Genomic DNA, 12,261 nt, shown 5'->3' with positions numbered 1-12,261 from the left:
CTTTGTCTGTCCATCCGTCCGTGCGCCCCTCTGTCTGTCCGTCCGTGCGAGTGTCAGTCCGTTCGTCCGTCCATATGTCTAGAGAAAACTCCAAGCACAGCCATCTCACATCTTTTCATCATGTATTCAAGTGCCCTCATCCAGCAGTCATTGTAAGGACCTTTATTTCGGGTATGTGTGACTGGTGGTTACGTACTACGAGGGACGCACAAGCCACGCCATAAGGAGCTTCGCCCCTAAAACTAGGTGGCTACAGTGGCTAGAATATTCTAGCCAGTGTAGCTGCGCTCTCTCCGGTGAGCACGCAAGCGGCGGGCCGCCGCTACACCGCCGCTGTAGCGGCCCCGCATACACTTTGCGCCGCGGGGTCTAGTCGCAGAACACCTGATCAAGTTAGATAGGTGACCGCCAGATAGCCGCGACTGTACACAGCAGCCGCGTTTGGCACGTTTCGCTTCGCTGGTAGCTCACTCAGGAGTCGGTGAACACCAACCCGCAGTACGAACACCTCAGGAGCCAAGGCAGCAACGTATACCAGGCCCTCGGGCTCGCCGCCAAGACATTGCGGTGAGAGCCAGGGGGACCGAAGCGAAAAAGGCTCGCCTTCAAGACCAACGTTACTACACGTTGCTATAGCAACGTGTAGTAACGCTGCGGGAAAGCGAAGCAGAAGCGAAGTGGGTGCGCCGTCAAGCAACCACGTCACGTCCTTATGTGGTGGTAGAGGAACGTGTACGTGGGACTCGCGGGTTATCCGATCATCTTCGAGCAAGCTCCTCTAACATCGTTCACTTTGTCGATTTGGCGGGGATAGTTTTAAACGAAAAGCGGCTTTTTGATCCACATGAATTCTGCCGGTGCCGGTTGTACTCGCAGGAAGGGCAATCCGCGTCTCCAGGTTCGTTTTACGGATAGTGAGTTATACCGGTAAAAATTTTCGAATATGACGTTCGAAATATTCATCTCAAGGAGTGACACTTTCCAGGAGCGTACCCCCCCCCTCCCCCCCTAGACTAAACATAACGGGGATCGTTAACTACCCGGACACCCCTTCCCCTTTTAAGGCGAGAAAGAGGTAACTCTCATATTTACCTTCAAAGTGGTTTAGGGGCCATTTATGTTTTAAAAGGCGAACACAAAGGTTTATGGTTGCTGTTTTCCTCAGTGCAGCACATGTCTTACTGGTTGGAGTGTCTAATCATGTAGTAATAGCGCGTAAAACGCAGCGAAACAGTTTTTATTAGAATTTTCTTAATCTGCAGCACCTATGCAATCGTAGGCCCCGTGTAACAGAGCTGTAAACGTGTGGTGGGAGAGAGGGCTATAGCAGATTGTGTTGGTGGGCTGCGGTTCACTGCTAAACAGCAGCCTTACGCACATACACGTCATGCCGTGAACATGCCGTAGACGTGCAGGCTCGCCGTCGGGCAGGTGACGGGGTTCAGGGGTGCGAGCTTGGGACACCGCTCTCCCAGGGGCCTTCCGGGCACGTACTCGTAATGGTAGTTGTCCGTGCCCCCCATGCGCACGGGTAGCTTGTCGCGGTCCACGTAGTGACTGATGTCGCTGGCCGTGACAAAGCGTACCCTCTCCAGGGCTTCGACGGGCATCAGGCCTTTGCAGAGCCTCCAGATGCCCTGGAGCAAGCGCGGGGGCTGCCATAGCAGAACGAAGCCCAGCGAGCGGGGGTAGTAGCAGCGGAATAGGGCCATCAGGTACCGACCCAGGTCCAGCTGCAGTTGGACACAAAAAGAACCTCAATGTATTCTGTGTTTAACCATGTTGAGTAAGTTCAGATCGGTACAACGAGGACAGAGGTAAAGACGGGGCACGAACACCAGTGCTGTTCTCACAGCTAACTTCACAAGCGCAGATACACGCATTTTTTAAACGTGGCCTTAAACCACGTGAACACACGCCGGTGACGTCAAACAGGTGATAAATACAAAGAATTAAAGGTGGACTAACTAAGGAGCAACTACATCATGTGCTAATTAAGTTAGTTGGGAGGACAGCACTGGCGTGTTCCTTCTTAACCCATGTTGTTTTATCGCGTTTAAACCACTCCACACGTTCAACAGCATCCAGCTCTTAGTATTTTATGGCACCATATGCTGATTACAGCATCTCATCTAGCGCAGAGTGCATGCAGTTTCATTGTGGGCATACGTAGTCATGGCCTTACTGATCGACGAAGTCTCTACAAAGGAATATGTGATAAGTGACGGTTACCTAATGAATATTAACTATATAGATGGTTAATTAGTGTTGATATACAGTGAATTCAAATGAGTTATATTATCAATTTACAATTTTAGTTTGTGAAAGTTTAATGAATGTGTGTATAGGCGTGCAGGGTAAGAGTCCGCTCAAATGAAGAACTCCTTCCGTCAATGGTGGGCCTTTCAAAGAGTGTACCCCCGTCGGGACGTTACGCTCCGTGTGCGCAAGGCAAAGGCGTGATAACGCTTTTGGATTCGAATGCACAAGATACCGTGCGAGTTCTTTTTGTTGCCGAAATCAATTTTTGTCGGTTCGAGGCAAAACATCTGGTACCTAACCTGGTGGCGGTCGCCGCCGACGCAGTCCACGAGCAGTGTTATGCGCGAGGCGTTCTGTCGCCGCAGCAGAGTCTCCACGAAGAAGACGAGTACGCGACGAACGTCGGCCATAGGAAGGCTGCGAATGTTGGCGGGTCGCAGCAGGAGCACGTGGTTCCCGTAACGGTCCACGTTGAACGGGTACACAAAGCCGGCCTGCAGACAACTCCTGGGCAGGCTCGACTCGGTCAGCTCGTGCAGTCGCACCTGTATATGTGTAGTTGAAACGATACGGCATGAGCCAAGGTTGCAAGGAAAAAAAAACATTTACTGTAACAGCAGTTATATGAAAACTCGAGGCACATTTCTGATTGATTGATATGTAGGGTTTAAGGTCCCGAAACCACCATATGATTATGAGAGACGCCGTAGTGGAGGGCTCCGGTGATTTCGACCACCTGGGGTTCTTTAACGAGCACCCAAATCTGAGCACACGGGCCTACAACATTTCCGCCTCCATCAGAAATGCAGCCGCCGCAGCCGGGATTCGAAACCGCGACCTACTGGTCAGCAGCCGAGTACCTTAGTCACTAGACCACCGCGGCGGCCATATGAACACGTTTCCCGAGTATGATATTTTTGTTCCATGTTCCGTATAAACTCAAAATTCATAACATCGCCCCGCGTTATATGTGTGACTGAAAGTGTGCGAGGACAGCCGTTGTCCGCGGCTCAATCAGGTAACAGACGCACCACCCGTGTGCATGGCTTGAATGCCGGAGAAAGGCGGAGCGGGAGGGAGGCTGTGTCACTACGTTAGATGCTGCAACTTGTGATCCAGCGGCCGTGGTCGCACGTACACTATCTAATCGGAGATCAGGAAACTGGTCATGCATTAGTTCGTGTTGTACAATCACATATTACTTGTCAGAACAATAGACAGCACGAACGTTGCTTCGTTCATTATTTGTAGCATCTTGTAGTTACGCCGTATTGAATTCGGCGAAAGAGTTAGCTGCTAGTCTTACTTTGCCTACCATTCGAAATTTGGGATTTGTAACGTTTTGTAGATGAGACATTGATGAACAGGGGATGCTGCTAGCCGAAGCCGAAGTGTCGGCAAGTAGACTTGTCTTTCAAGGCTGTTGCAGGCTTTGAAGAGGCAAGCTCACTTGTCGAACGCCAGATCCAGCACATACACCCCTGCTTACCAATTTCTCACCGTAAGCTTTCATCTTTCCCTTCTCCTCTTTCTTTTAACATTTTGTAGACAACAGCGTGGACCGTGAATGAGGAAGCTGCTATCGCATTACATCGCGTATATTACCAATTTGATGCTGTCGTACTCGGCGTTTCGTTATTGCGGGAAGACTGTCACTGTATGTGCAGGTCCCTTTTTATGGGCCCTGGTCGCACGTCTTAGCCTGTTGGCGTAACGCAGGCGAAATACACCAGTAAATCACTGTATAACCTTGTATGCTATATCAGGCTGTTGGGAAAGGGAACTTCGTGTGAGAAGGGAGAGGAGGAGGTTGAAAGGGTACAGTACCATAGCCGTGTATACACTATAGCAAGGACTGAGAAAGATATGTGTTTAGATGAAGGAAGGGGGAGGAAAGCACTGCATAGCCGTCTGTAGTATAATATAGCATGGTAGTGGGAGAAGAAAGGGGTGACGTGAGTGTGGGGAGAAAAGGGGGAGAGGACAGGGCGTTATTGAACCACCAACGGGGCCCTTTAGAGCCATGCATGCCGAGTAGGTTGTACGTTTTGAACGCCAGCGCGCGCTTGTCCGTGAATTTGAGCGCCACCGAAGGGCAGGCGAACCTCTGCTCCGCGCTTCTTACGGCTTTCACGTTGAGTGCAACTGCACGGACTTTTGACTTTAAAACCCCGATAAATTCGAAATCAACTCGGACGCTTCTTTGGGGGTGACTGGGGCTGAGGCATACAGTGTTCATATGACCACTACTGCACTGAAGCGAGCTGGGCAGACTTCTGCCGAATGATTACGTCTGAAACAGCCGCACCTTTGCTCGCCACTTCAGCGCCGCGTCGGCCATGCGCACGGCCCGCTCCAGGTCCAGGCGGTTGTGGACGATGAACCGCCAGCAGTACTCGTCGCTGTCCAGGATGCGTCGCCGGTCGCTCGAGTGGTAGGCGGCCGTCTCTCTGCCGCGATGCTCGCCGAGCAGGCGCGCACGGAACGCCTTCATGTGCTCGCTGGTGATGAAGTAGCGGCTCTCGCCGAAAACGTCCGGGTATGGCGGCGTAGCCATGGTGCAACCGACCCTCGCCTGCAGCCGCACCACGTTTCCTCTTCTTCTGCTTCTAACCTTGTTTCCGCGTTCCTTTGCGAACGGCACGTGCCAGCTAGGAGGTTGCAGATTGGGCTATGCGTTGGAAAATGCTTTGAAATCACCTTTAGTGGGTGGAAACTCGAGGATATTCATCTGTTTTTCTTTAACAGGAGGGCTATGTAAGAATGCTCGCCAGAAAACTATCATCGTAAGTGGCCTGTACCATTTAAAGCACGTAAGTGACAAGCAGAGCACAGATATGCATGGTATACTATAACAAAATGGTGGAAAAGGGAGGTGATGATGAAGAGGAGCAATGTGAAAATGAGGAAGTAAATGAGGTGGGGAGAGGGTAATGGAGGGCACAGCGTTGTATAATTATGGTTTTTGCGTCACACACAGTGGGAACGTGCCACGACGTAATGCAACACAAGTCACATGACGTAAGAATTGCTGAACACTGCTCAGGTGACGTAAAATCATGTAACACTAGTCGCGTAACATGTTGGCCTCAACACCACAGTTGCGTTATTGACATATAATAGTGAAGTTTTAAGTTTTAACGGTTTCGCAAACCTGTGACTGTAATGAATTGCCACATAATGATTAGACTTTCACTGAGGTCATTTCACTATTGGTTCATCGACTAGGTATTGCTTCAACATCAACTTGCACTACACCAGTCCCCAGCTCCCGGGGATTGATGTCATTGATGAAAACCTTTGCATGCCAAATCGAAATAGCCGACAATGCCGTTCCGTGATAAGTGCGACAGTGATTAAACCACTGAAAACAACCTTTGTCATTACGTGCCTTCGCTACAGCTCCCGGAGACAGTTCCTCTCGGCAACGTTATCAGACCTCGACGACAAGTATGCGGGGGCGATCAGTCTTGGAACTGTGAAACATTTCAGCGTCCAAGCAGAAGTTGGCGATGGCGCTGCTCAAGTTCCTGCGATCAAACGGCTACGTTGAACGGCTATGACACTCCCATGCTTAAGTGAGTGTGTGCTAGTTCTTTTTTCATAAATATTATCATTATTTCTTCCTTGGATTACTGAGTCCGCTTACCATTTCCCGGAGAGCCGTAGCATATTGGACATTGATCTTCCAGCCAATCCACCGGTGTCCCACGTAACCTTTATCTTTGTCTCACCTTGCAACTACCAGCGAAATGTCTCTCCAATTCACATTTTTTTCGGGCATCATCATCATCAGCCCGACTACGCCCACTGCAGGACAAAGGCCTCTCCCATGTACCGCTAGTCAACTCAAACCGTGCTTGCTGCTGCCAGTTTATACCCTCAAACTTCCTAATCTCATCTGCCCACCTAACTTTCTTATCTCCTCTAACCAGCTTGGCTTCTCTTAGAGTCCAATCTGTGATCCTTAATGACCAGCGGTTATCTTACCTTCACGCTACGTGCCCTGCCCATGACGATTTATTCCTGATTTTGACTATGATATGCTTAACCCCGGCTTGTTCTCTAGTCCACTGCTTTCTTCTTGTTTTTTAAGGTCATTGGCGTGTGCATGGGGGGGGGGGGGCGGCCGCCTTTCAGGTTGCCTAGAAAAGGGGGCGCAAATCCAAGGAGGGGGCACTGACTCGAGCACCATATACTAACTTCGCCCCCTCCTGAAGGCCAACCCTGCACACGCCTATGCTTAAGGTTACACCTATCATTTTCCTTTCCACTGCTCGATGCATCGTCTTCAACTTAAGTTTAACACTTCTTGTAATCATCTAGGTGTCTGCTGCTTATGTAACTGCCATTCACGATTTGAGAATGTATATGAATCTCTAAACGCGTTAACGATGCGGGTGAGCAAAACCGAAACCAGCCACAAGCTACTATTTGCGGAGGAACACGAATAGGCGGAAGCCCCGCAGGATAAGTTCTCAATAAATGTCGTTTGCCAACAGCAAGCGCTACTGCTTAACTTCATTTACTTCTTGATTTCTCTTTTCGATTCCTTCTCTCTAACAAGTAAACCCTTCTTAGCTGGTAATGAAGGTTGGCGTTTTGTCGTAATTATTTATTATGCGGAACTGTCTTTGGAAGCATCCGGGTTAGGCCGACGAGGCAACGGACTTTCATACAACGACACTGAGGCAACGAAGACAGTCGTCAATTGTTTTACCTTGTGTTGGAACGAGATGTTGATGTAGCAGGCCGCCAGCTCGCGTCACCGGTATGAACAGGCAGCAGATATTAGCACTTTCTCGAGGCGGATGGACTGCTCACGTACACACGAGCATCCATAACATAAATGCATGCGTATATATATATATATAACCGTGTGATTTAGTAGACCCCGTACCTCCGTTCCGGGAGCGTCAGCTTTTGCGGGCTCCTGGCACCGACCGGTCTGACGATCCCTGACTAGACGACTCCTCGGCCGATTCCTCCTCGGCCGAATCTTCTCCGGCTGATTCGGCGGCGCTGAGCGGCTGCAGGTCTCCCGGAAACTTCCACCTTGGTGGCGCTGGAAGTGACGGGGACTCGCTCGTTACGTCACCAACTTGAGCCGGAACCTCAACGGTACGCACCTGCATGAACGCATTGCTTTCTCTGTTGGTTTATTTTGGACCACACCGAAATATTCTTTGGGCACAATGGTGCCAAGAGAAGTATACTATAAGTATTCGTATACTTCTCTTGGTATCATTGTATATTAGGTATCATCAATATTACATCCGAACTAGAGGTACCTCTGTAAAGTGTACTGAAAAGTACAACGCAGCATTTGATCATTTCATGACTAAAAAGTGCAAACCAGCGTGGTTTTGCAATTGTCAGTGCTGGTAACGTCCTGCCTTTTGGCTAAGTTCGCGCTGACTACTACGCCATCCACGTCGGGCTTCACATTTCACGCACGTAATTCAGACTCACTGATACCTTTGTACCTTTGTGTAGTTTTCCCCAAGGATCGTCTGTGTTTGGGGGGAGGGGGGGATGGGAAGGGAGACTAGTTGGTGAGGAATCATTATGCGAACTTAAACTGCGCTTGTGAACAGACACCAGAGATGAGAGTCGTGAGACAGGATGAGGCGCCAACCTTCCTACCGTAGACGCGCGTACGAGACTTAAGAAGGGGGCGAGTGCAAAGTCTGCACCACAACCACCACCACCATCATCACGAGCCTGACTACGCCAACTGCAGGACAAAGGCCTCTCCCATGTGCCGCTAGTCAACTCGGTCCTGTGCTTGTCACTTTATACCCGCAAACTTTCTAATCTCATCTGCCCACCTAATTTTCTGTGTCCCCCTCAGCCGTTTGCCGTCTCATGGAATCCACTCGGTGGTCCTGAATGACCAGCGGCTATGTTGCCTTCGCGCTACTTGCCCTGCGAATGGGCATTTCTTTTTCTTGATTTACACCTATCCTTTTTCTTTCCATTGCTCTGTACGCCGCCCTCAACTTAAGTTGAACCATCTTTGCAATCCTCCCGGTTTCCGCACAATATGTATGTATGGTAAGATGCAGCAGTTATATACCTTCCTCTTGAGGGATAGTGGTAATCTACCAGCCATGATTTTTAAAATGCTTGCCGAGTGTGCTCCACCCCATTTTTATTCATCTAATTATTTCAATCTCGTGGTCCGGCTCCGCGGTTACTAGGTGTCCTAAGCAGGCGTACTCTTTTACATCTTCAAGTGCACTGCTACATATCTGAAAGCGCTGTTCTCTTCCGAGGTTGTTTTACATTACTTTCGTTTTCTCCAGATTAATTTTAAGAACTACCTACTATGCACTGACTTAAAAAAGGGGGGGGGAGGGGTGCTACGGTGAACCTTCGGCTCTTCTGAAGGGCAACCTTGCGCACGCTTATGCTGTCTACGTCCTATCTACTTCCCTGGAGGCTAGTCTGGAGGCTAGTAGGACACACATAATCTTATACGAGATATATACTTCACGCGTTTACGGAGCCAATCTTTTTAGGCCTTTATACAGCCACGCTTCACCGCTCATCATATCCCACATGTGATCGCCGTCAAGACATTTCAGAGTCATTGTCAAAGCCCTGTCCGCTGTAGGTATTCTCACCATGAGTCTGACGCAGCATAGCCTTAGTTGCTCTTGCACCACAAAACCCAACATAACTAACTAGCTAGTCTCAAGTGCGCAATAAATCTTGTGTCCTTTTGAGCTTAGTGGGAAGCGACCTAGTCCAGCTCTGACCCATGGCATGCAGCAACAGGCCCTGGTCGACCAAGCCCAGACGGTGGCAAGAGCCAATGGTCTTCCGGACGAGGTGGTCCACCCACCGGTGACGTTTGTTAGCAATAATTGTTGTATTTTCACTGTTTCCTTGAGCTTTATCATCTTCACTGCTCTCCCCCAATTCAGGATAGCAGACTGTTCACGAAAACCTGAAAGCGCCCGGCTTTTTATTTTCCCTCTCTCTCTCTCTCTATCGTGAAAAACATCACGCTCTTTTCAACCTTGGTATATACAGATCAACTGTCTGTAAAGTTAAGCGGGATGGAGAAATTTTGTGTACACCACGTAAATGCGCTTAGCTATATAAAGATCTGCTCTGCTATCCAATCCAGTGCAGTCACGAGTAAAGGCTGGTGTATACTCTCTAAGCGCTAGGTAATCACTTGAGTAACGTCAAAAAAAGTACTCTGTAGCTTGCTTACCCGCTGTACTACAAACGTTGCTCCCGTGTGATCAGCTATCAACTTGACGTGCTTTTTTTCGGCATTCGCCTCGCTTTTTGTTATTTTTACGGGTAATATCTCTTTAACATATACATCAAACATACTTATTTATGACCGGCTTTTACTTGGGCACGAGACTAGATGAGACAAACCTTCAGGCACGAATTCTGGCACAACTTTGCGATTGGTGCAATAGAAGAGCACTTGGAGTGACGGGCGAATACGGTGATAATTGATAAGATACGAGATTATGTGTTTCTGAGAAGCCACCAAGAACTCGGATTCTCACTCCACCACAGTGGTCTAGTGGCCAAGGTACTCTGCTGCTGACCAGCAGGTCGCGGGATCGCATCCCGGCTGCGGTGACTGCATTTTCGATAAAAGCGAAAATGCTGTAGGCCTATGTGCTCATATTTGGCTGCACGTTAAAGAACCCCAAATGGTCAAAATTTCCAGAGCCTTCCACTACGACGTCTCTCATAATAATACGGTAATTTTGGGACGTTAAATCTCACATATCAAGCAATGAGAACTCAGATACCCGTAAATATACAAGAGGTGTTTCAGATGAAAAATGTATGTAGCATCGTAATAAGATGATCGTTTACATATATGGCATGCCCCTTATGCATGCATGGGAGGACTATAGCGAGACATATAGAGATGTGATTGGACTATCCGCCGTGAATTGGATTATGCACGTGCGCCCGCATGCGTAAGAGAGAGCAGGGCAATCTATAGAGAGCGAAGTTCAATTGACGCGGCAGGGCGTGTGAGAATAGAAAATTGTTCATATTGCAAAGTCAGACGATTAAAAAGTAGCGACACGTTATGCGATTTCTGACAGCGGAAGGCGTTGAACCGGCTACCATTCATAGGCTGTGATTTTCACGCCTTTGGCTCCCTCAACAAACAAACAAACAAACAAACAAACAAACAAACAAACAAACAAACAAACAAACAAACAAACAAACAAACAAACAAACAAACAAACAAACAAACAAACAAAGCCAAAAGGGAATGGTTTCAGCTCGGACAACAAACTAAATGGAACTCTGGGAACAAGTTCTTCGGTTTGTTCATGATCGTTGTGGTCAGGCGCGCAGTGTATGGATGGATGGATTGGATTGATATGGCTGTACCCTTTAGATCGGGCAGTGGCTAACACCAGCGAGCCGTAACACTTAGTGAACCAAAAACTAAGTTTACTTTTTCTTAAATAGTGAGGTTGAGGACTCGTACTTTGTAGTGAAGGGTTTAATTTTCACTCGTGCCTTGACTGTAGTCACCAATCAGATAACCTCCATCTTGTTAATTATACCCGCTTAAAGCCTATTTTGCCCTCCCTGTCCCTAAACCCTAGTGCTTTGAAAAACTCTGCGCCATCATCCTGAACTATAGGGTGAAGCCCTTTACAGAACAATATCAAGTGTTCGGCAGTTTCCTCTTCCTCTCCACACGCACTGCATACCGCGTCTACCCCTTCGTATTTGGCCCGATATGTCTTGGTTCACAATACTCCCGTCCTGGCCTCAAACAGTTAAGAACTACCCCGAGTATTATCATAGATCCTTTCCTTCGCAATTCCCTGGTTAAAGGTTCGATATATATCTAGTGCGGACCTATTAATCATGCCAATTCTCCACATATCGGTCTCAGCTTCCTTCACCTTCTTAACCGATAATTCTTTTTGGTTCAGCCCCCTGCCGTTTTCTAAGTATTTGCCAGACAATTTTCTGGTTCACTTCCTCCATGATGCTTTGATGTATACTTTGAATAAAGGCTCCACCTACATCCACACTGTTGTTTCGCACGGCGCTTCCATTTGAACGCCTTTTGAACGTACGTTTTCGCCTATTCAACTACCGTAACCCCAATCCAACCCACCATGACGTTGGAAAGGTGTCTCTGCACGTCAGCCGCTTCCTTGGCATCGAAGAGCAAGTCCGAGTCGGCGTGCGTGTCCGCCAGCTCTCGCAGGTCGGGAAGCCGCATGAGAACCTTGGCGAACTCGATGGGCGCCACCTTGCGCCACGTCACGTACCTGCGACACACGATCGACTGTCAGTCTAGAGACGATCACTCGAGTTTGTTCGAGAAGACCGGTGTAATTTCTATTCAACATTAACGGGAAATTCGCATTGGTGAACTCTTCAGCCAATAATGATGACGAGTCCGCAAGCAATACAGTGGCACCGATGAATGTCCATGCGGTCCGGCAGTGCAAAAAACCTTGCACACTTCTCCTTAGTTGGTCGTTAACCTTCCATTTTATATTCGCTATGGAATTTATTGCGTCACACCCATGACAAGGCTGGCCTTTTTTTTATATTGCGGTAATTTTGTAACAGCCTTGAAATTTTAATAGCAATTTCTTTTTTCAGCTCGAAGCTGGAGTATGACCGTTGCAGCTTAAAGATGCTAAACAAACTTGCCCTGTGCCAATTATATCTCAATCAGCTTTGAATAAAACACGTCATTTATAGCCTACAAGTCTCTGTGCAGAAAAGTGGTTGATATGTTGCACTAAAAAACTAAGGATACATGCAGGAAGACGAAGAACATGGTGCAAAATGCAGGTGAGGGAAGCTACAGAAACGCTTTACCTCGCGTCTTTTTTCTATTTCATTACGAGTTTTTATTCTACATTTGTAACTGTTCATCAGCACTATTGCCACCACCCTACCCCTGCTTTACAAGAAAAAACTTTTTTTTTCTAGCGTGGAGACTGCGCACTACAAAAAACCTTT

General features: G+C 48.2%; 1 protein-coding gene across 2 annotated transcripts in view; it reads right to left on the bottom strand.

The window, feature by feature from the left end:
- Window positions 1–1,216: 1,216 nt before the first annotated feature.
- Window positions 1,217–12,261, bottom strand: part of LOC119179543 (vitamin D3 receptor) — a 28,531-nt gene continuing 17,486 nt past the window's right edge. The window contains exons 3-7 of one of the 2 annotated variants that reach the window (XM_075868573.1): window positions 11,399–11,555; window positions 7,163–7,327; window positions 4,571–4,933; window positions 2,562–2,807; window positions 1,217–1,733 (exon numbers count right to left, since the gene is read on the bottom strand). In XM_075868573.1, the coding sequence (XP_075724688.1) occupies window positions 1,386–1,733; window positions 2,562–2,807; window positions 4,571–4,933; window positions 7,163–7,327; window positions 11,399–11,555 (1,279 nt within the window). In that variant the 3' untranslated portion in view covers window positions 1,217–1,385. The remainder of the gene's footprint in view (window positions 1,734–2,561; window positions 2,808–4,570; window positions 4,934–7,162; window positions 7,328–11,398; window positions 11,556–12,261) is intronic. The other variant, XM_075868575.1, reaches the window with a different exon arrangement.

This window comes from Rhipicephalus microplus, chromosome 7, assembly GCF_043290135.1.
Source record: "Rhipicephalus microplus isolate Deutch F79 chromosome 7, USDA_Rmic, whole genome shotgun sequence".
Lineage (NCBI taxonomy): Eukaryota > Metazoa > Arthropoda > Arachnida > Ixodida > Ixodidae > Rhipicephalus > Rhipicephalus microplus.
The sequence above is the reverse complement of the archived record's forward strand: the minus strand, read 5'-3'. Positions and strand labels throughout refer to the sequence as shown.